At 43.1% G+C, this 25,234-nt stretch overlaps 1 protein-coding gene across 1 annotated transcript in view; it reads left to right on the forward strand.

Moving 5' to 3' along the window:
- The window catches only part of MARCHF5 (membrane associated ring-CH-type finger 5), a 61,739-nt gene that overhangs the window by 27,484 nt on the left and 9,021 nt on the right, over positions 1-25,234 (forward strand). The window contains exon 3 of the mRNA XM_030571300.1: positions 21,912-22,042. Coding sequence (XP_030427160.1) covers positions 21,912-22,042 — 131 coding nt within the window. The remainder of the gene's footprint in view (positions 1-21,911; positions 22,043-25,234) is intronic.

The raw sequence follows: 25,234 nt of genomic DNA on the forward strand, positions 1-25,234 counted from the left end.
TTCTAGGATGCATTTCATCAGGCCCTGGTGACTTGCAGGCATCTAACTTTTCTAAGTGATTTTTTACTTGCTCTTTTTTTATTTTATCTTCTAAACCTACCCTCTTCCCGTAAGCATTCACTATACTAGACATTCCTTCAGACTTCTCAGTGAAGACTGAAACAAAGAAGTCATTAAGCATCTCTGCCATTTCCAAGTCTCCCGTTACTGTTTCCCCCTCCTTACCGAGCAGTGGCCTACCCTGTCCTTGGTCTTCCTCTTGCTTCTAATGTATTGAAAAAAAGTCTTCTTGTTTCCCTTTATTCCCGTAGCTAGTTTGAGTTCATTTTGTGCCTTTGCCTTTCTGATCTTGCCTCTGCATTCCTGTGTTATTTGCCTATATTCATCCTTTGTAATCTGACCTAGTTTCCATTTTTTATATGACGCCTTTTTATTTTGTAGGTCACGCAAGATCTCGTGGTTAAGCCAAGGTGGTCTTTTGCCACATTTTCTATTTTTCCTAACCATCGGAATAGCTTGCTTTTGGGCCCTTAATAGCGTCCCTTTGAAAAACTGCCAACTCTCCTCAGTTGTTTTTCCCCTCAGTCTTGATTCCCATGGGACCTTACCTATCAGCTCTCTGAGCTTACCAAAATCTGCCTTCCTGAAATCCATTGTCTCTATTCTGCTGTACTCCCTTCTACCCTTCCTTAGAATTGCAAACTCTATATGATTTCATGATCACTTTCACCCAAGCTTCCTTCTACTTTCAAATTCTCAACAAGTTCCTCCCTATTTGTTAAAATCAAGTCTAGAACAGCTTCCCCCCAGTAGCTTTTTCAACTTTCTGAAATAAAAAGTTGTTTGCAATGCAGTCCAGGAACTTATTGGATAGTCTGTGCCTCAAGGTGTTATTTTCCCAACATATATCTGGATAGTTGAAGTCCCCCATCACCACCAAATCTTGGGCTTTGGATGATTTTGTTAGTTGTTTGAAAAAAGCCTCATCCACCTCTTCCACCTGATTAGGTGGCCTGTAGTAGACTCCCAGCACGACATCACCCGTGTTTTTTACCCCTTTTAGCGTAACCCAGAGACTCTCAACATTTCCGTCTCCTATGTCCATCTCCACCACAGTCCAAGTGTGTACATTTTTAATATATAAGGCAACACCTCCTCCCTTTTTCCCCTGTCTATCCTTCCTGAGCAAACTATACCCATCCACACCAACATTCCAGTCGTGTGTATTATCCCACCAAGTTCCAGTAATGCCAACAATGTCATAGTTGTATTTATTTATTAGCACTTCCAGTTCTTCCTGCTTATTACCCATACTTCTTGCATTTGTATATAGGCATCTAAGATACTGGTTTGATCTTGCCTCCCAGCTTTGCCCTGACCCTCCTTCCTCACTGCCATTATAACCCGTGCTCCCTCCTGTTTCAAACCCATCTCCCAGGTCTTGTTCCCCACTTACCTGTGGGGTTTGCTCACCTGTCCCCGTCGAACCTAGTTTAAAGCCCTCCTTACTAGGTTAGCCAGTCTGTGCGCAAATAAGGCCTTTCCCCTCTTTGAAAGGTGAACGCCATCTGTGCTTAGCAGTCCTTCATCGAATAGCATCCCGTGGTCGAGGAAGCCAAAGCCCTCCTGGCGACACCATCTTCGCAGCCAGGCAATCACCTCCACAATGCATCTGTCTCTGCCCGGGCCCCTACCTTCAACAGGAAGAATCGAAGAGAATACCACCTGCGCTCCAAACTCCTTAACCCGTACTCCCAGAGCCCTGTAGTCACTCTTGATCTGCTCAGTGTCACACCTCGCAGTATCATTTGTGCCCACATGGATGAGTAGCATGGGATAGTTGGAGGGTTCTGCATTGGGGGCTTGTTGGAGGGTTCTGGGTGCAACAGTAATGGGACTCGGCAGGGGGATCAGGTGAAGGTGGTTGGGGCTTAACAGGAGAGTCTGGGTGTGGGCCTCATTGGGGTGAGCATCCAAGTACAGCTGGTTGGGGCTCGGTAGGGTGGGGATCAGGGTGTGGGTAGCTTGTTTGGATGGTCCAGGTGCAGGGGGAGTGAGGCTTGTGGTGGGGTTCTGGGTGAAGGTGGGTCTGGATATGAGGGGGTCTGGATGCACAAGGGTTGGGTGGATGGGGGAGCAGCTCCCTGTACAGAGATCACCTCCCTCTGCAGCTGAGGACCCATGGGTGCAGGAAGTGTGAGGCCAGGGTGGGAGTTTGCAGAGCTTCCTTCAGCTGGGGGAGAAATCTGGGGGTGGCTGTGACATGGCCCCAGATGCCATGCAGGGGAAGAGAAAGTCCAGTCCTCCCAGCCCAGCCGGGACTAGCAGCTGAGCCCACTGCAGGGTAGGAGCCACCAACTGGCTGTTTAAAAATCAGTATTGCTAACACTTGTGAATTAATCATGAATCCCAGTATTTTGGTGCTTGCAAGGGGATTTATTGTGAAGATATGAGAGGCAAATCCGTTCCCCATGATTCTCGGGTCTGGATGCATGGACAGAGCTCTGTACCAGAGCCTGTGGGAGTCTATACTGCCAAGAAAATCCCACAGCACAAAGTGTCAGCGCAGGGTCAACAGACTTGGACTCCTGAGTCTCTGGCAGTGGGGTTAAAAATAGCAGTGTAGATGTTTTGGGCTTGGGCTGGAGCCTGGGCTCTGAACCCTAGTGAACAACTACACTGATATTTTTAGCTCTGCAAGCCTGAATCAGTTGACCTGGGTTCTGAGACCCTGCTCTGAAGTTCTTATTTGCAGTGTAGATATACCCTGTGTAGCTAAGAACTTGGATTTGACCTTTCCATTTAGGGCTAATCCCTGCATGAAGGGATTAGCCCTATCTCAGTAGTAGCAGAGAGAGAAGGTCCTGGGGCAGTGGGAGTCAAGGGAAGGGTGGAGTCACAGAGAAGTTGCTGCTGGGTCCAGGACACCAGAACCAACAGTAACGCTTCCCTGCCTCCCACTGGAGTTCTCCTCTGCCCAGAACCCAACAGCTGCTCATTCTGGAGGAGCTGGGGAAGTCCTGCAGCTGCAGTCCTGGGCAGAGGAAGAAGCCTCAGGGTAATGTAAGGGAAGGATAATTAAAGTACACATTATTTTTAGCTATTTGGATACTTGAGATATTTTTTAAAAAACTAAATTGTATTGCAGTAGGATGACACATGTAGCTGATCAAAATTATGCAAAAAAGTAGACTGACCTATTTTTGAAGTGCTTTGAATATGAGAATTGATTTGTAAAGAATTAAGGATTATAAATCATTACTGCATGTCTCAGATGGATTACAGCAATCCAATACCTGGGAATGAAGTCTTCAGCACTTTCGAAACTCCAGCTAGTACAGAACACTGCAGCGCATCTTCTCAGCAACACAGGCTACTGTGAGCACATCAAACCTGACCTCCATTGGCTTCTCATAGGATTTTGAATCAAGTTAAAGGTCTCAGGCCTTACTGTTAAAGCACTCCATAGCATTGGCTTTCAGGATATCTAAGAGACAACCTCAAGCTTCAAGATGAAGACAGTGGTGGAAAGCTACGCTCCTGTGGCACAATGGAACTCTCATTGATAAGATTAAAGCTTGTCTAGTAGGGAAACAGAACTTGATCCAGGAATGGTTTGAGACTATGAAATGAACTCCCTCCAGAACTGAAGACCATCACTTCTCTCACTATTTTCCACTCCAGGTGCAAAGCACATTTCTTTAACACTGTCATCTTTAACAAACACCTAGAAACAGGTATAGTTGGTTTAAAAAAACCTGCAAAAAACAAACCCTACTAAGACACGTAACTGCACATGCTTGTCCCCCGGGAGAGGATGAGAAAACAAATACCCCATGACAGATGTGTAGCCATGTTGCTCAATGCAGTACTGGAGGGCACTCAGATATTATGGCGAAGTGTGGTGTAAGAACCTATATAGAATATAACAGGGTTACAGAAAGCTCTGCTTGGGTTAGGGTTTTTGCAGTTACCAAAGATGGTTGCTATTGTAAAGACATTCTTCCATGTAAAGATCTTTGAGGCTCACACAAAGATTTATTGAAAAATAATTAGAAAACTTGATACATAGAGTACTTTGTGCTTCTTGGATGTTCATTGGTCATTTTCCAGTTCCATTTTGTAATCCTCCTGCATGAGGAGAATATGGAGGAAAGGTGGGAAACTGGGAGAGAAGAGAGTCAAGACAGTAGGAAATGGATGGTAGTGCCCCATCTGAAGGAGGAGAGAGGAAGTTGAGCATCCAGGGAGAAGTGCACATTTGTGTGCATTAAAGCTGACTTTTTTCCACCTGAAATCAATCACATGTACACACTGGCAGAGGCATCCAAGGGAATTAGTCAAGACACAATAAAAAAAAAAAATCAACTCAAATTAAAAAAAAAAATCTCATTACTTTTAGGGAACTGACTCTTGATGTTTGATCTCTTGAGATTGGCAATACATAAATGAACGCTAAGATTCAAAATAGTAGCTTCAGAGAAATGGTATGATATATGGGCATGTACCAACTCTTTCAGAACCATGACTGTGGTCACTAAAGTAATGTAGAATCATTTGGACATTCTGTTAAATGCCTGAGTTCTGCATGCAACAGGTAAGAGTAGTTTTATTACAGGCATATTACAAATTTTAAGATTACCTGAATTCTCCTAGTAGCCAGACATAGAGCATCATCCTGATGCAGCACATCTAGTTTTAAGCTTTTTCTGTAACCCTTATATCTGTATGTTGAATGTTTCTCTTTAGCTGGCTTTTGGGAGATTAATTATTTTAGTTAATTATGTAGCATCAGAGGTAATAAATAGTGCGTTACTCAAAAAAATATAATTCCTGCCTCAAGAAGCTTAAAACAAGTGTGAGTATGACAAAGAAGGATGCAGGGAAAGATAATACGAAGGGAAGGCGGGAGGAATATACAAAGTAAAATTGTGTGGTTACACGTTTGGCCCATTATGCTAACCATCTACGTTAAATTTTACAAGGGCCGCTATTCTGCACAGAGGTGAGGATCATAGTTCACTGCTATATTGAAGGCAAATTTATAAGGACTTGCAGCTCCATTTTTAAAGTGCCACTTGTCACCTTGGTCCAGTACAAAAATTGGGAGTGTCTTATATTGTAAGCTCTTTAGAGCAGGGTTCTGTCTTATCTGTTTATACAATGCCTAGTACAATACGGTCCGTTATGTTTAGGCAATTGTATGTTGCCATAATATATGCCTTTAATAAGGAAGATGGATCTGGTATGTGTCCAGTTGTCTGATAAAGGTTGTACCTAAGAAGGAAGACTGAGCAGTGTGCTAAATTGAATTCAATTGTACAAATACCCTGTTAATACAAAATTCTTCATGTGAGAAGAATCATTTGGCTCCAAGAATGGGGAAGAAGGATTTTTGTCTCTGGATAAAAAGGAGCCTCAGGTTGACGCAAGTCAACAGGATTCTGATAAAGAATGACGCTATATGCTAGCATTTTGCATTAGGTTTTTGAATAAACTGCTTTTGATGTTTGAAGCAAGTTTAAAATATTGACTATCTTTTATGGGATAATGAAGTAGTGATTAGGACTGCATCTACATTTTATCTTAGCAAGGGGAAATCAGAACTCTAGAGCATTGTCCAGGTGTGCTTTTTCCTATCTAATTAATTTTTATCTTGCATTCTTTCCTAATTTTTTTAATCTATTTTATTTGTAAAACCCACAGCTGGCTGCTGAAAAAATCAGTCTAAGGGACTTGTATGGCCCCCATCATCTCAGTATCTGAGTACCTCAATCTAATGTGTTTATCCTCAGAACGCCCCCTATTCCCATTTTACAGATGGGGTGCTGAGGCAGAGAGAGTGTAACTGACTTGCACAATGTCACATGGGAAGTCTGTGGCAGAGCGGGAAATTGAACACACGTCTCCCAAACCTCAGACCAGTATCCTAACTATCAGACTGTTGTTCTCACCACTATAGCCCTTATTACTGACAGCCCTAGAAGGCAGTCAAGGTCACATCATGTCAGAGTTAGAAGAGAATCAGTCTTCAAAGGATCTCACCAGCAGCACTTTCTTATGCAGCAGTAAGTATCTTTTGGGAGGTATTGCTGGTGGTGATCTCCAAGAGGCACAAGGGTTGTCTGAGGGAGGGAAAGGCAACCGACAGATCTTCCCCATGTGCCACAGTTAAAACTTCTGTACATCAAGAACTCAACTTCCCCATGCTACTAGAAAATATTGTTCCAAAAAGCATTCGCTAAAGCATTCGCTAAAGTATGAAAGCTAACTATTCTTTTTCTCAAAATTATGATCGGTAATAAAAATTAGTTTCGAAATGAAGTGGAATCCACAAATATTTCTGCATGCAAGTGAATATGGATGCTTGTTTTATGCAATCCACTTATATATAATGTAGACTTTCAAAGTGAAAAAAATTTTGGATGAGATGACTACATATGAATGGACATTCTTCTCTGCCATTTTTAGATTTTTAAAGATGACATTTTAGAGATTTGTTTGAGCATCAGGGTAGCTTTCATCTTATCTTTAGTGTGTCTATTATGCCAAATCCAAGTCTGATCCACTTATTCATACTGCCTCCCAGATTGTGCTCAGTATATGTTTTGGTCACCTCATATAATTTAACCACTAAACAACACTGTCGTCTTAGAACCAGGGATAGGCAATGGGGAGCTTCTGGAGCCTTTTATTGCTACTTGTAGCTATATACCACAGCAAAGATGCAGCCTGCCTTTCATTGCAGCATGCAGCTACACATAGCCTATGCAAGCCACAAGTGTAAACAAGAAACCATCTTACAGCACTGAGTGAGTAGTCAACCCCTGTTTTCACACAATGGAAATGGAACCCAACTGTCCAGGATCTCTGCTGTACTCAGATGTACTGTGGACTGACCTGCAGATTGAGCCTTCAAGTCTCCTGCAGTAGGAAAGGTTTTAGTTTGTTCTTTTGCAGCTTTTGGGGGGGGGGGGGGGGGAGAATGTACAGACACAGTTATAAACTGGAGAGAGAGGGACCCTCCCAGCCACACGAGGCAGTGAACGTGTGGGTTTGTTACATACCTTCTACTGTCTCATGTTTTAAAAACATGCCTTCTTGTCGGAAATCAGACATTTCAAATGAAAAAGGGAAACAGAGGCTATATAAGCCATTGAACAATACCAAAGCATAAACTAGAGCTTTGGCAGGCAAAGAACTGAACATAGTGTGTGGTACCAGGAAGTTTGTTAGAGTATGTGGAAACAGACCTAGTTGTTCACAAATAAACACAAGCCTAGTACATAAAAGATGTAAGATAGCAGCAGGCATTGCAACACATTGCTTGACACTCAGCTAGCCAAGTAAGAAAAAACGGAGGGCAATTGGGACCACATGTTTCATGATAGCTGCTGGTCTGTACATTTGGTTCCATGAAGGGATTTGCACAAGCCGTATTGGTCACTGTTTTTCTTGATGGTTCCAGGCTCAGCGCAGATGTTTATGTATTCTACAAATGAGGATATGCCGAGCCAGTTTTCACAGGAGAACAAATACTTATGAACACGTCAGTGAAAGGGTTTAAAAGAAAAGTAATATAAATTTGTGAAAAATAAAATTTAGAAGAGGATCACTTGTTGAAGAACACGGATACCGTAAAGGTAACTTTTCATTCTCCTCTGGACCCCACCTCAGAGGACTGACCTCTTCAGTAATCCATTTTAACTCCATCTGTTGTGTAGTTTGTTTTGCTATTTCGCCTCCTTTTATACCGTCACGTTTGAAGTCGGTTTCCCATTATTTGGACCTTCTGTATACTCCATTTATATATCCAAATATAAATTAAATGCATGCAGTTGAGTATAGCTATCAGACATTAAAAATGAATCTATAAGGTCTCACTAGACACTTCATTTCCTTGCTACCAGTTATTCTGTTAGTGGCACAAATATTGAACATAAACATGCACAGCTAAAATACATGATTATCTTACTATCAGCTATGCAGAATATTTTTTCAAGTGCTGCGCGCAGTACAATGAGTTATACTCTAATAAGATTTTAATACCGACAAAACATTTAGTTTCTTTCTTACAGTTTTAAAATCTTAAATTCATTTTACTTTTACTTAAGGTTGAAAACAATTTGTGTTCTTCTCATTCACATTAGGATGAAAGGATTAGGATGTCACTTTTCTTGCAACCCAGGTATTGTAAAGTACTATTAACCATTTGCTGCATTGCCAACCCCAAGCTTTCAAAAATCATGATTTTAAAACATTGGATTATTTTTATTTGCATTCAAGTTACTGAGCCTATAGGGTGCACACTGTTCATATATTCAGGCTTTTCTCCATTACCTTGGATTCCATTGTCAGCAATATGCAAATGTCACATATCATCTTCACCACATATAAATTACTACCACCAAGATGGCCCAGTGCTTGGATGAGATCAGCTAGCGGTTTTTCAGTCCAATGAAGGGAGAGGTTATGTTTGGAAACAGAGGAAAGCTCTTTAATTTGCAGGCACAGTGCATTCTCCGTTTGGTGAAGATTCAAACTTACAATTTGTCAATTCATTCCTTAGGTTTAGGAGTGTTCCTGGATTCCTTACTGATGCTAAGTTAGCTCGTAGCATCTGCAAGTAATGCTTTCTATCATCGCTTTTTGGTAAGGAAGCTCTGTCCTTTCCAGGCAGATGATTAACAGGCCTCAGTTATACACACCTTCCTCGCCTCCCATACAGTAAATCAGTACATCTTTGCATGAAGCCATCGGCAATCAGGACACTTCAGGTAGTACTGAATGTTCCAGTGTGTCTGTCCAGCTGCACAGGATATCATGAGCATATCAGACCTGTCCTCTGTTTTGCGTATTGGCTTCCCATAGAATACTGCGTTAAGTTCAAGGTCTCAGTCCTTACCTTCAAGTCATAGATTGCGCAGCCCAGGATGTCTGAAGGATCACCTAAAGTTTCAGGATGAAGACCATGGTTAATAACTCTGCTCCCCAGGCTCCCTGTACCACACAAGCAAAATTAGTCTGCTAGACAAGCTTTTGAGAGCCAATCCAAGACTTCCACAGGAACAAAAGCCAATCATAAATCTTACCATCTGTCACTCTGAGTGGATAGCATGCTGCTTTGATCTTGCCATCTTTCATGTAAACACATAGAAGCATGTACTTTAAAAAACAAAAACCGTACGCAACAAAATAGTATAGTACACACACAATTCTATTCCTTTAGGAGAGAATGAGAAAGAGAGGACAAACCGCACATAACAGATGTAAGTTGTATTGTTTAGTGTACGACTGGAAGCCACCTAGATACTACCATGATGACTGTGGTATAAGATCTGAATAAAACAGTATGGGCTAGAAACTTTTTAAAAAAGAAGAGCTGAATTCTTGTCATTACTTCCCTTAAGAGCTGGGTCTTTATGGAAACACCAACTATTGCAAGACTCTATAACAACAGCAAGAGTTGGCTACACTGCATTTGTAGTACTTTCTTAAAAAGATCATATTTCACTTTTGAGCTGTGGTTTCTCTGGTAACATTGAGTTACCTTGCAGATTTACTGCAGTCTGGATGCCCATTCTGTTACCTCAGTTTTCCCTATTGTTGCTGGGCAGGGGTTGAAAGTTTTGGGACAGGAGGAAGAATCTCAAATAGTCTTGCATCTGACGAAGTGGGTATTCACCCACGAAAGCTCATGCTCCAAAACTTCTGAGAGTCTATAAGGTGCCACAGGATTCTTTGCTGCTCAGATAGTCTTGAAGCTTGCTTTGATTTATGATGAACAGGGATGTAGTAGTCTAGATTGTGAGGTGGGAATGTAATTGCCATCATTTTCACAAATATAGTTGCATGCACAGAAAGAAGGCTCAATTTAGCAACCAACTTAAAACTTGTAAAGGTATGATTTTTTGAGAGGTGCTGAGCATGTGCAGGCCCCAGTGACCTCAGTCAGAGGTTTAGGTATTCAGCTGCTACAGAAATCAGGCCATAAGTTTTCAAAATGACTTAGTAGTAAAATAAGAAATATTTATTTCGCTAAATCTTATAGTAATTGTCATTTAAAATCCTATGCATGTGTACACATTAAAATCCTCAATCTACAGATTCTTAAGCATTCAATAAAGATGAACATCTAGTAAGCTTAACATGACCATGTTATGTTGTAATGCTGATTCTTAAAGCACATTTAGAATGACTCACTGTGTATTAATCAACACTGCTGCACAGATGTAGCAAAGGACATAAAAAATTTACCATTTTAATACACAGTTTACTCAAACGAGAATTTTTAAAATACAGTTAACAGTCATAAGATGGTCTTGTATAAAGCATAAGATAGAGAACCAGGAGATCTGTGCTCTCTTCTCAGCTCTGACATAGATATCATTGTGACCCTGAGCAAGTTCTATGCCTGACTGTACAAGTGTATTCTGAGGTTGAAATAATTACATGTGTGAAGTACTTTGGTTCCTCATTAGAAGGTGCTGTAGGAGCATTGTCATAAAATTTGTTTTAAAAAATAATTTGGCTTGATGTGGCTCAGCCATTTCCAATGAAGAATAGAGCAAGATTTCTTGATAATATCATCTGACCTTCTCTCCAGCCAACCAACTCAACAACCTGTTACAGGAACCAGCACTGCCCAATCAGGGCACTCTTACTGAGGTGTACTGCCATATTGGTTCATTGTTGCAGCAGGGCAACTTAGAGGTGTGCAGTGCCCTCCTGGCCCCCACCTTGTGATCTCATGTTGGCAAGTAAAGCCATTGTATTAAAAAGAATTCTGAACCGGGTCATACAGTGGAACCTCAGAGTTACGAGCTGACCAGTCAACCACACACCTTATTCGAAACTGGAAGTACGCAGTCAGGCACCAGCAGAGAGAGAGAGATACATACGGTACTGTTAAACGTAAACTACTAAAATGTAAAGGGAAAGCAGCATTTTTCTTCTGCACAGTAAAGTTTCAAAGCTGTATTAAGTCAGTGTTAAGAAACAGACTGTAATATTGCTTCCTTCCTTTTGTGTACTAATCTGTCACAACTGTAATATAATTTCAATAGAAATCTGAAAAGATATATAGTGCATTAACTTAATACAGTTTCGTAAAAGCTGCATTTCTAGGAAAATGAAGGTTTTATTTTACAAACTTTCAAGCTACAAAACACTGATTCTTGAATCTTAGGACATTTTTTATTGAACATGATAAATACTGATTTATGTTTTAGCATTTGTGTAACAACAGATCTTACATTTTAAGGTAATGTTTCAGTCCTACACTGAAAATTGTTCATATTAACCAGAGGGAAGGGATGGTAGTCTTCATGATACTCGCCAAAGTGAGGGACACAGTAACAAATGGAATTATCATAGCAGTGTTTTCCTTCTTCCATCACACCATTTTTCTCTTTAATAAGTCCGCTAGTTCTCTTTGTCTCTTCAGTTTTAGAAACTGAAGTAGTTTTATATTGTTAAACTTTTTGCTATGTATCAATGTTTGGACCAAATCCTGACCCCACTGTGTTTGATGAAGGACTTGGTCCTTTATTTGTTCTAGATATTATTTTAAACATCACAGTGTAAACGAGGTAGAGAGTTTAAAAGGCCCAAAGGGTGGTTAGGTGCCCAATTCCCATTGAGAGGTGTCTGTGTTGCTTTTTTTTTTAAAATCCTTTGAAATAAGATATGTCAGGTTGTTCAGGCCCAAACATTAAATTTTATATACCAGTATATTTTTTTGGACAAAACGTGATCGTAAAATGTTTGCACTCAGTCATTTTATTTTAATTTAAAAATTCCGCTACAGTATCTAGAACCCAAATGTTTCTGTATTGGCTAGTCCAGTAAAACCAAAAAGTTAGATTAATCTATTTTCATTTTCTAAGCTGTATGCAGTGCAAAAAAGCCCCCCAAAACAAAAACCCTAAATAGTGAAAAGTTAAACAGGTTTTAGGCTTAAACATTGTTTGTTACCAGCACATTAGATTATTTATACATTTTTTAACCTGACATTGTCCATTATATTTAAAAAAAGGGTCAGGGTTATGACTTTATAGTACAGTATTCCAGTTTATATTAGTTCTGCTTTAAAATGTGGGTCCATTTGCCCAGATTCTTCACATCATCACCAATATTGAAGATTTTCAGAACAATATTCAGCTCTGTTGCTTCTGTTTATGCCATTGTATTCAGCTGAGAATTAACAGTTTTGTTGATATGTTAGGCCATGTCTACACTACAAACTTGGGTTAATGCAGATAAATTGGCTTAAAGCTGCTGCAGTTAGTATGTCACTTGTGCGCGTGCTTACTTGGCTCCTTTTGTCAGTGGTGCATACACTCATCAGAAGTGCTTGTATTGATGCATGGCGCAGTGCACCATGGATAGATTTGCTAGTGTGCAACCTGCCACGGTCCAGTGCAGTTTTTTGGCAAAGTTTTGGCAATGCATGGTGGAGCAGAAACAAGTTGTGGCGGGGTGGCTGGGAGCAAGAGGTCAGCTTCTCAGTGTGCAACTGTCTCCATGCCATAATGTCTTCTATATCAGAGGTTCTCAACCTTTTTCTTTCTCAGCTGGACTCTTCTCCCGCCCTCCCTCCCCCCCCCCCCCCCCCCGGCAACATACTATTTTAAAAAAAACTCCACAGCCCACTTGTGCCACAATAACTGGTTTTCTGCATATAAAAGCCAGGGCTGATGTTAGGGGGTAGCAAGCAGGGCAATTGCCTGGGGCCCCCACGAAGCTACATTGCTCAGGTTTCAGCTTCAGTCCTGAGTGACTGGGCTGGCCCTGCTTGGAGGTCCCCCCCCCCCCCCCAAAAACAAAACAAAACAAAACAAAAACCTGCTCAAGGCTCCCTAGGGGGCCTCGGACCCCCGGTTGAGAACTACTGATCTATATCCCATAATTTTCATGTCTTTTTCAAAATCATACAAATCTGTACGGCCCTCCTTACTATCCACCATCTCTGACAGCATCATGTAGCCTGCACAGCTTTGAACTGTTGTCATGAATGTTGCAAGCACAGGACATACAATCCTCTGGTATTTGCAGAGTTGCAAGAAGAACCAAATCAGTGGAACACAACTTTTTGGAGGTGGTTGTTGGTGTTCACGGAGCAGCTTAGATAGTGGAGTGCTGCTTCTGGATCTGAGAAACAAGCACTGACTGGTGGGATCGCATCGTAATGCAGGCTTGGAATGAAGAACAGTGACTGCAGAACTTTTGGATGCACAAGCACGCATTCCTGGATCTGTGTGCCAGGCTCACCTCAGCCATCCAGCACAGGAACACCAGAATGAAAGCTACACTGATAGTGGAGAAGCAAGTGGCAATTGCACTGTGGAAACCTGCAATGCAATTTTGCTGGCAATCAGTCGGAAGTTATTTTGGAGTTGGAAAATCCATTATGTGGGTAATTGTAATGCAAATGTGCAGGACCATTAATTGCCGCCTGCTGTGTAGGACTGTATGTCCTGGCAATATGCAGGGTATAGTGGATGGTTGTACAGCAGTGGGGTTCCTGAACTGTGGTGGAGCAATAGACGGCATGCATGTCTCTATTTTGGTACCAGACCACTTTGCCACAGAGTAAATCAACAGAAAAGGCTAGTTTTATCTGGTTATGCAAGCATTAGTGGACCCCTGGGAACGCTTCACAGGCATCGATGTGGGCTGATCAGGGAAGGTGAATAATGCTCACATCTTTAAGAACATAGGACTTTTCAGAAAACTACAAGCAGCGACTTTCTTTCCTGACTGGATTTCCATTGGGAATGTTGAAATTCCAATAGTGATCTTGGGGGACCCAGTCTATCCCTTGCTCCCCTGGTTCAGGCTCATGACAGCACCGAGATTCAACTATCACCTCAGCAGGTGCAGAATGACAGTTGAATTTGCTTTTGGTGGATTGAGGGGTCACTAGCATTGTTTATCCACAAAATTGGATCTCAGTGAGAAAAATATCCCAATGGCTATAGCTGACTGCTGTGTCCTGCATAATATTTATGAAGCAAAAGGGGAAAAGTTTTTTCACCGAGGTGGAGCAGCTGTCTGGGTTATTAAGAGAGTTCAATGCGGAGCTATATGGCTCAGGAAGGCTTTGAAAGAGCACTGCAGCAGTGAGCCACTGTAATTCATTGTGGTGTACTCTGCTTTACCTGGCCCTGCTGTTTTGTGGCCTATTAGGGATTGTGTGGTGTACATGTATAAATATAACCCTGTCAATGCATCTTTTAATTTTGCTTGTCACTGATCCTACAACTTGCCACACTGTACAGTAACAAGTAATTGGTTGCTTTCAGAACGGCTAGGGCACTCGGCAGCGTATGTTTTGAACTAATAAAGAGAAATTATATTCAAAGCAATAGAATTTTAATGTGTAACAAAATCAATGAAGAGAAATCCATGCAGTTTTTAAGCAAATAGATTAAACTTAATACATTAATACAACGGAACTTATGAAGGGGAAAGAACATTCATATCCATTGTAGCTACACATACACCAACCTTTCACAGATCATTGTATGTGAAGCTGTGGTTCTTTCATGTCCCCTGGGATTGCTTGGTGGGGATAGTGCAGTAGCCCCTGAGGCCATGTGGAATGATGAGGGAGACTAGAGAGGTGCTGCAATGGAGTTCTCCATGGACTGCAGAGGGAGGTGAGCTTGGGATTCTTAAACTTGTAGGTCCACCAGAGTCTGCGGCAGCTGTGTTTGCTGGCCTGGTGGATCTCCTTCTTTCCCTGTTGGGACCCTGGGGCCTTTCTCCAGGCTGTCTGCGTTGCTCAAACTCCAAGCCTGGTACTCACAGTCTGATGCAGCACTGGCTTGCTCTCTCTCTCGTGTGTGTGTGTGTGTGTGTGTTTTCTTATTTTATTTATTTTGTTTTTTGTATTAAGATATATTTGAGTATCTGTGCACCATGCTGAATAAGGACATCCTTTCTGTTCTAAAGTGTCACAATATGGGAATCCATAGCCAAGGCCTGGTGTCCTGTGCAGCACATTAGATCTAAAATGTATATGTTTAGGATTCAGAATTTCTTCTTTGAGTGCTCACTCATGTAAATTCCATTCTAGGTGTGTGCGTGCCCATGTGCACACTCATTGGAGATTTTTGCCTTAACGGTATCTGTAGGGTCAGCTACCCATGTGCTGGTATAGAGGCGCTGCTGACCCTATATTCTCTCAGTTCCTTCTTACCGCCCATGACAGTTGGTCGAAGCAACTTGTCTTACAATCGCAAGAGCATTAGTGGTTCTTCAACAGCCCATTGTTTGTCGTCTTTGTATATAGTTTAGGAACTTAATTAGCCTTTAAGTGTTAGGTAGTTTGGTAGTTGAAGGCCCGGCTGGTACTTTGCCCCAGAACGGGGCATGCCTCACTCTCCCAGCTTCAAACCACGCTCATCATGTAACAGGCCGATGGCTATTAATGACCCCCGGGACAGTTGTCTGAACTGCTTGGGGGAGTCCCATAGAAAGGACAAGTGCAGAATTTGTAATAACTTTTACTCTAGAACCCAAAAGGAGCGGGATATCCACTTGAGGGTCCTCCTCACAGAGGCTGCACTTCGTTCTGCATCAGAGCCCTCCCGCTCGGATCTCATGCTGAGCACCTCAGCATCAGTATAGAGCACACTGCTGGCACCAGGCTCTGCCCAGCACTGTTCCTCCTTGCTGGTGCTGAAGAAGTGAAAAAAGAAGAAAAGCCTCTGACACTGGAAGGGAAAGGGGCCTTTGGCAAAGGACTTGTGTCAGGCCATGTACCTGCCCTGGGGCTTCACAGGAGTACCTGTGAAGTCTGAACCCCCAGCCCAGCCAGGGATACCCGCCTCTGACTCCCAGGAGTGGCAGGGGACCCGGGCTTCTCCTAGAGCCCTTGTTGCTCGAAGCAGCCCCAGCAGCTAAAGAACAAGCAGGCCAACCAGCACTGCAGACACTGCGCCAGGCGCCTGACCTGGCTAAGGCCCCAGTGCCTAAGGGCAAGCCAGGCATGGGACCGCCCTATAGGGCAGTGGAGCAGCTTCAGTCCTCAGAACGCAGGTGTAGATTCCCATCTCCACAGCCTAGAACCCTGGCACCACATTCTTGGTCTCCAGTCAGAAGGCCCACCATGCTCTTCCCCCTATGAGATATGGGACATCAGAGTTGAGGCACCCTTTCTTGTACTACCAGTACCAGTTAGCTTCCCATCAAAGATCTCCACAGCGCGAGTCACCCTCACCCAGACGGTCTCGCAGATGGTCCTCATGGGGGCAAGATTGCTCCTAGTCGCAGCACCAGTCTCCATTCCACCAGCTCTATTTGTCAGGCAGACACTGATCCTCACCTTGCTGGTCACTGACCAGGGTCAGTTGGCAGACTCAGGCCTCGACGGCTCCACTCTGGTCGCTGGAAGAACAATGGTTGGACTTGGATTGGGAGTTCATCCCCTCACCAAGGAGGGGTGATTCGCTGCTGATCTGCGAAGCTAGTGCAGCGCCTGCAGCGACAGCATGCCAGCCGGGACTGTGGCCTGTTCAATGGCCGTACTGCTGATTCCATATTCCCACCAGTCCTCCCTGGTTGCCTCAAACAAACTACCGCCAACACCAGAGTCTGAACATGGTACCGAACCCGACATGGAGGCAGCACATCAGACTCCAGCACCTAAGGAGCCATCCCCAGACAAGGAAGGGGAACCCGCCCCTTCCCCCCCCCACCCCAGCGGTGCACTCCTCCTCGCTGTCTCTGGACAAAGCGGTGGCGGGTCCCTCCGAAATGGGCGATCCCCCAACAACTTCAAGGAGCACCGGGCTCTACTTAAAATGGTGGCTACCAACTTGAACTTAAAAATTGAGGAGGTTGCGGAGGAGTCCGACAACCTCTTTAATGTTATATCTTCCTCCACCCCGGCCTGGGTTGTGCTATTTGGGCCTTCCAGAAGCCAAGAAGGTCAGAAGCAGTCTGGGCTTGAAGATGCACTCTCCTACTCTTTTTTTCCTTGACTGCCTCTGCCCCTTTTAGTCAGCCTGGTCTCGGCTGACCTCAGACCGTTGGGTGCTTGAAGTAATATCCTCAGGTTACACCCTGCAGTTCGTGGCTGACCCTCCCTCCCATCCCACTTCACCATCCCTCTTCAGGGATCCTTTTCATGAGCAACTCCTTATCCAAGAGGTTAAGAATCTCGTGCGCCTTCCTCTCCTTCCTGATCCTGAAAGAAAAAGGGGGCTTTTAAGTTTAGTGCATGTAAGCCCATCATCTCACCACCGCTCATGCTTGCCTGTGATTGTTGGGCCCGATGGCGGCCTCCACTTAGGTGGTCCGATATGTGTGGCTCCGTCTCAGACCCCTGCAGTTTTGGCTGGCATCAGTCTGTCTCCAACACACACAGCATGGACTGGGTGGTGAGGGTCTCAGACTACGTACTAAAAGAACCAGGAGTACTTGTGGCACCTTAGAGACTAACTTAGAGTCGTTCACCTGGTGGCAGAATCCTGCATTTGTGTTGAGGGAGTTTCCTTTGCAGCTCCGTCTCTGTTGGTGACTCTTGTCCCCGATGCCTCAGACCTGGGGTGGGGAGCCCACATATGCGATCTCAACACGCAAGGGTGATGGTCGAGTCACAATTGCTCCCTACAAGTCAATGTCAGGGGGCTCAGAGCAGTTCACCTGGTCTGCCAAGACTTTCTAACTCGCATAAAAAGCAGGGTGGGCCAGGTCCTGACAGACAATACGGTGGCTATGTTCTGTATCAAAAAGCAAGGCAGAGCCAGATAGTCTGCCCTTTGCCAAGAAGCTCTCCGGCTCTGAGACCTCTGTGTAAAACATGGCATCCATCTCGTAGCCGCACATCTCCCCAGGGTCAGGAACAATTTGGCAGATCACCTCAGCAAGACCACCTTGTCTCGTCACGAGTGGTCCCTCCATCCAGAAGTGGTCAGCATCATCCCTCAGAGGTGGGGAACTCCCCAGGTGGACCTGTTCGCATGCAGGCAGAACAGAAAATGCCACGTTTGCGGCTCGATTCGGGGGATCGACCGAGGCTTCCTGTCAGATGCTTTCCTACTCCTGTGATTGGGGGTTCTGTTGTACGCCTTTCCCCAGTGCTATTAATTCACAGGGTCATCATGAAGATCAAGCAGGCCAGGGCAATGGTGGTCCTCATAGTGCCAGCACTGGTTCAGCAGGTTCTGAACTTCTTGGTGGCTGCTCCATTACATCTACTGCTCAGGCCACACCTGCTGTCCCAAAACCGCAGCAGTCTTCTTAATCCAAACCTGGCAGTGCTGCACCTGATGGCTTGGCTGCTGCGTGGTTAAATGCAGAGGAGCAGGAGTGCTTGGCCAGTGTCCAACAGGCCCAGTTGGGCAGCAGAAAGCCCTCCATGAGAACAACCTACCTGGCCAAAAGGAAACAGTTTGCTTCTTGGACCTCTGATAAAGGCATTCAGCCTGAGTGGGCCTCTCTGCAATTAATCCTGGACTACCTTCTGCCTCTCAAGCTCCAAGGCCTGTCCTTTTCATCTACCAAGGTCCATTTGGCCACTATCTTGACCTTCCATCAGCTGCTTGAAGGTAGGTTGGTTTTCGCCTAGGACGTGACTGCCAGGTTCCTCGAGGGCCTCGAGCACCTCTACACTCACATCAGGAAACCTGTCTTTTCATGAGATCTGAATCTTGTGCTTTCATGGCTCACTGGGCTCCCCTTTGACCCGCTGGCTTCCTGCTCTCTCCTTCACCTTTCCTGGAAGGTCGCATTCATCGCTGCAATAGCATCTGTCTGCCGGGTCTCTGAGATTAAGGTGCTTATCTTGGAATTGCCCTATACATCTTTTACAAAGACAAGATCGAGCTGCAGCCTTACCCAACTTTCCTGCCCAAGGTAGTCTCACAGTTTCATATGTGACTTTGGAAAAAAGATAAGTAAGTAAACATCCTGACCCATAAGTCGGAGGAGCGTATGTTGCATTCCCTAGACGTCAGAAGGGCGCTAGCCTTCTATGTTGAAAGGATCAAGCCATTCTGAAAGTCGACACAGTTGTTTGTTGCCAACAGGGTAAAAGGTCATCCACTGTCCGCTCAAAGAATTTCTTCTTGGATCACCGCTTGCATTTGCTGCTGCCACGATCAGGCACAGGTGTCACCGCCAGCAGTTGTGATCATCCACTCAGCCAGGGCACAAGCCTCTTCGGCAGCTTTCCTAGCCCAAGTGCATATCCAGGACATTTGTAGGGTGGCCACCTGGTCGTATATCCACATCTTCACATCCTATTATGCACTTAGCTAGCAGGCCTGGGACAATGCTGGCTTTGGTAGAGCAGTACTGCAAGCTGCTAAACTGTGAACTCTGAGCCCACCTCCATTGATAATGCTTGTGAGTTGCCTAGAATGGAATTGACATGAGCAAGCACTCAAAGAAATAAAAACGCTTACCTACCTTTTATAACTGTTGTTCTTCTAGATGCGTTGCTCATGTCCATTCCATTGCTTGCCTTCCTACCCCTGTGTCAGAGTTGCTGGTAAGAAGGAACTGAGAAGTCGTAGGGTCAATGGTGCCTATATACCAGTGCATGTGCGTGGTACTCAAGGGGGCACCACAGCCGACCCAACAGATACTGCTAAGGCAAAAATCTCCGAGTGTGCATGCACATATCTAGAATGAAATAACTGTTTTTCGAGATTTGTTGCTTATGAATAGTAGGTAACAGTTTTTTATATGGTGCTACTTCCCACCTCCACTTTCCTTTTATTTAGAGCTCTCCAGTTTAGACCAACATCACCTTTAGTCATAAAAAGAACAAAAGGAATCCCACTATAGCATACTGTAAGAGTGAGAGGTGTTGTAGCTGATCACCAATTAACATTTCTCTGAGCCATTGTTTCAGTCTTTGTGTATTACTGTGCTTTGTATTGGTATGTCATTAATCTGCTTGTTGTGCAGATTTTATTTTAAAGAGAGCCTCAAAGATATTATAAAATTGAAAGGATAATTTTGATGGAACTTTCACTTATATCTATTGAGCAATTAGGAAAATTTCATCTTGGTATGACCTGCTGCATAGTAAAACCAGATTTCAAAGATTTGATTATTGGCATTCTTCATCTAGAAATTTCTAGAAGACTTTACAATATACATTGATATATTAGTGCTCCCAGTGTATTTCAATAGAATTTTTAAGAACAGAATTATTGTCTTCAAACCTCATGCAGTTACTACTGTTAAAAATATTAAACCAAAGGCAAATTGACTATGTTCAGTAGTATTTGAAGAGTAATTACAGCATAAGTAATCTTTGTTTAGTGTGTTAGAAACAGAATGATTTATTTGGGAAAGTCCTCTTACATGCTTTTAAAAATATATAAAATGTAAATTTAGTTGTAGGTAGTTTCAAACGTGGTGGGTCTGAAAGCAACACCAGATATTGTCAGAAACACTTCTCTTCTCTGTCTGTGCACTATGGCCTCTTTGAGTATGTCTAGGCAGTGATAAGATCTGTGGCAGAGCCATGACAACCCCAGGTCAGCTGATTCAGGCTCAGATTGCAAGCCTATAAAATTGCAGTGTAGGTGTTCAAGCTTGGACTGGTGTCCGGGCTCTGGCACCCTCCCCCCTCATGACTTGAGACTGAATGTCTGTACTGCAGTTTTGTAGCCCTGTAATCCGAGCCCCATGAACCCAAGTCCGCTGAGCCATGCCAGCCCACAGGCCTTTTATTGTAATGGTGGACATATGTTTAGGTTTAAGTTTCAGCTTTGTTCTGGCTCTTCTTGATATACAAACTCTTGCAGGGAGAAGAAAGTACACATGAGCACCCCCACACCTTGAACAGTGCTGGGAAACAACATTGTCATCAGTCTGGAAATAGAGTTGACCATCAACAAAATGGTGAAACAGCTTATTCACACAGTGCTATCAGAGGCACAAAATAAAGTAGGGGGAAAAAAGGTGTTTCTCCAATCTTGGAGTCATTTCTAACAATAATAAGTACAACATTTTCCATTAGTAAGGAAATTTCAAATTGACAATGTCCTTCTAATTTCTCCTTGAGAATAGGATAAGGTTTTAGTAGGACAGTCCTCTCAAATTGAAAGAAGCAGTCTGAGATCAGTTTGAAACACTATTTAAATTATATCTACGGTAGTTTTCTTCCTCTGAAATGCTAAGTAAATATTTAAAAAAAAATCCCAATCCCCAGAAATGGCAGATGTAGCTGTACAATTGGAGGGTTAGATCATTAAAAATAGTTGCTCGTGCACATACAGAAGATGTCTGCCAACTATATTAAAGCATTTCCAAGGTAACACTTTACTGGAATTATATACTTCATTTGATAATCAGATGTAACATGTTTTATCAGCTAAAGTTGTGTGTGTGTGTCTGTGTACCCATTATTGTAACCAGAGACTCTGTTAATACTATTAGAGCTATTGCCGTCTTGACTAAAATTTCCTCCTCTTTAAAGAATATCTGATGTGTTTTGAGTCTAACTGATGACATTATTCAAGGCTGGGAAGAAATTTTTCCCCAGATCAGATTGACAGGGACTGAGGGTTTTTTAGCCTTCTGTGACATGGGGCAGGGGTCACTTGCTAGGATCATCTGGGTATCTCTCTCTAAATCAGTTCCTTGCCATTTATGGGGCCTCAGGGATTGGTGTACCTCAGTCCCTCCTGTTCTCTATCTGTGGCACAGAATAGTCTCCTTAGGGCTGTAAAACTTCGGTCTAATTCTGGTTGTTTCGCTTGCTGTGGGGGTGGCATTTAGTGGCCTGCGATATAGAAGTGGTCAGACTAGGTATTCCCTGGCCTTAAACTCTGATTGTGACTCTAAAGTCTGCTAAATTAATCAGTTTACTAAATAATGTACAATTGTTACTTTTTTATTACAATATCCTTTTTGAAACATCCTTCTCCTTTCTATTGTAGGTCCAGTTGTTTATGTCTTGGACCTTGCAGATCGGCTGATCTCAAAATCGTGTCCATTTGCTGCAGCCGGAATAATGGTGGGCTCGATCTACTGGACGGCTGTCACCTATGGGGCTGTGACAGTGATGCAGGTTCAAATACACTTTTTTTTCTTACATGTTACTACTACTGAAATAATTTTCTTAAAATTCTCTTAGGTCAAAGTCATTTTAAAAAATTCAGAGCACTGAAAAACTGAAGGATTGGATTAGGGTTAGTAACAAAACATTGAGCCTTTTGAGTTGCCTGCTCAAATCCAGTGCATGGTCAGTAGTGACTGAAAGCTGTTATTGCTGATGGCTGTTTTCCCTTTGTGTAATAAGTTGTTCTTGGCCTCAGTCTGTTTCCTACAGAAAAGGTGTCATCTATAAAATTAGTAATAATTGGAAGTCTATAAAGAGCCATTGATTGAACAGACGCAAAAACAAAACTTCGTATTTACCTATGGAATCCTTCCTCTTTACAATTGAGACATGGTGGAAAGACAGGACATCTTGGAAAATCCTGCTTTACCACTGCCTTTGTTGTACAAAGGGAACTTAAATCACTTTCCAGAGTAGAATTGCACTTTATGTAAAACAACAGACTCCTAGCATATTGAGGGGTTCCATGTTTACTTTCTCCCAGTGACTCCCAGATCAAGTGTAGTCATTAAAAGTAAAAAGCTGTTTCTTTTCTAGCTGCCATTCCTGCAAACCTGCATTTTAACCATAGCAAAAATACTGGAGGGTGCTAATCTTGCCTCTGAGTTTTCCCACATGATCTACCCCAATTCACTGAATTGATGGAAATTTTTTGTCTAAAAATGACCTGCATTAGACAAGACCAAAAGGAGCTCTTTCATGGAACTTGCATCCAGAAGGGACCATTATGATCACTTTGTCTGATTCCCTACTTAATGCAGGCCAAATAATTTTGCCCAGTAACTCGTACATCAAGCCCACAATTTGTGATTGAGTAAGATTATTTCTTTTGATTTACTTCAATCTTTATTTACTAGGAGAGGATTCAGAAGTTTATGGTAGCTGCTACCAAATATATTGCACAGCATAAACATATAATTTTAAAATGAAGTTGGCAAGCTAGAGAGTCTAAGTGAGTCTTGAGTGTTTAACTAGCCATGTTAACTATTATAGTTTCTTCCTGGCCTGACCTGTTTTTTGGTAGAGTTGCTGTGCACTTTTAAAACAGTTACTGTGCTCCACCTCATGAGGATGAACAGTTTTGTTGTCATTCCTGTGTATGCTTGTAAGGCCCTTTCAGGATGGAAGGTGCTATTTGCATACAGTAAATGGAAGATTCAGGCCCCAATTCAGGCCCCATCATCCCCCGATAATGGCGGTTGCCTTAGATGGCGGAGAAATGGCAAAATTCCTTTTATGTTGCTGACCCTTCACCCGGCTCGCATATTTTTGGCTGCTGCCATGCCTTTATGAGGCCATTGCAACTTGGATTACATTACTTAGAACTGAAACTGTATTAATAATAAAGCTGTTATTTAGTGATACAGGTACCAGCCCCTGCCTTTAGGTCTCTCTGCTGATGTATACTGAGTCTTCTTTGCCAGATATACTAATGGGCTTTTTATTAGTGACTAAACTTGGAGTTTATGAAAGTGGATTCTCAGTGCCATATCTGGATGGAGGTGGGACAACATTAGGAAAGTTTGTTTAACGTTTTCCAGCTCCTCTAGAACTGCGTGGTGAAAACTTGACAGGATTGGCAGTATATCCCTCAATTTTTTAATTTCATTATTTTTTTAAATAGGCACCTGGCTTGAAGGAAATAAAAATTATGGATCTATCAAAATCAGCATAGTGGTAATCCTAAGTATGCACCACTTAATATGAGCCTAATCCTTAGGAAGTTAACTAAATCCCAGGTGTTTAATCTGATCTGGCTAATTTCTTAAGATTTATTGTGGTCCTTGACTGGGAGAATGGCAGGTTGGGGCACTATGTTTGGGAACCAGTGTGGTTTTTGTTCACTATAAGGTAAGGCAGGCTAGAATTGTATGAAGAGTGAATTCACACTCACTCCTGTTTCCTCTTCCTAGGCCCCGCTTGGTTATGGATAGTGTAACCTCTCTCCTGTTAAGTGTCAGATCCCTCTCCCTCTGTCTGAGGGCCAGAGGAGAGAAGCACTAAGGGTAAGTCTACACTTAAAACGCTGCAGCGCTTCAGTGTAGACACTACCTCTGCCAACGGGAGGGATTCTCCTGTCGTCGTAGGTACTCCACCTCCCCAAGAGGTACCTACGGTAGCTGGGTCGACAGAATTCGTAAGGAGTTAGATCTGTATAGCTGCGTGCCTCAGAGGTGTGGATTTTTTGCACGCCTGCAAGACATCGCTGTACCAATGCAAGTTTGTAGTGTAGACTAGGCGTAAGTTAGTTGCAGATATTAAACTACAACTGGATAGGAATCAATATGGAACAGATAGTGCTACTTCACTGGCTTGCTGGGCCAGTAAGAAATAAAGCAGGTAGGCACTTTGAAACTATTGCAGCCACAGGGGGAAGGGACATAGTGGGCCAGAAGAGAGAGAATAAGGGGCTTGAATCCTTGGGGTGGGAGAGGAAGTTGAGGAGCAGGATAAGAGTCTCCTAGTTAACTCTCAGTTGGGAGGAGGTTGGTGAGGAAGCTGAAGACAAATTCTGCATGCATTGTCTTCGCAGCTCTAAGAATTAATTTACTCATTTATTGTGCCACAGTCACTTCAGCTAATACAATCAGTATTACAGGCTGTGTTGAACGAAGCACCCTTCAACAATTTTGGAACAGTAAAGTAGACTTGCCTACTTAACTGGGGGGAAAAAAGAAGGGGGGTCCAGAAGTGCTGTTGGGAGCTATGCTGTGGCTAGTTATCTTCACAATATTTTCTTACCTGCCATCACACCCATTCTACTGAAGCTCTGTTTGTTTTGTTTTTTAAGTGATCTTAAACAGTCTGTTCTCTGTGTTGTACCAAATAAAGCCCATGCTGCTTGTTTGTTTTGATACGAACATATTAAGACAGCCAATGTCTAAGACAACCAGTGCTTGTTACATTTCTCACTGCTGCACTCTACCTGGACTGCCATTTGAAGGTCATGCAGAAGTAAATTCTTTCTAGAATGCCTCAGTGATGAGAGCAGCCTTGGTCAGTTTTGCCACACAAGCCTAGAGGATAAGTACAATTTTCAAAATTTAATGTCTGAGTTCAACTTATCAAAAGTCTACTCTAAAGACTGTCTAAAAACTGTGTGTTTAGAACATGTGTCTGCATTTTAACAAGTATGTAAAT

The sequence above is a fragment of the Gopherus evgoodei genome, chromosome 7 (assembly GCF_007399415.2).
Source record: "Gopherus evgoodei ecotype Sinaloan lineage chromosome 7, rGopEvg1_v1.p, whole genome shotgun sequence".
Classification (NCBI taxonomy): domain Eukaryota; kingdom Metazoa; phylum Chordata; order Testudines; family Testudinidae; genus Gopherus; species Gopherus evgoodei.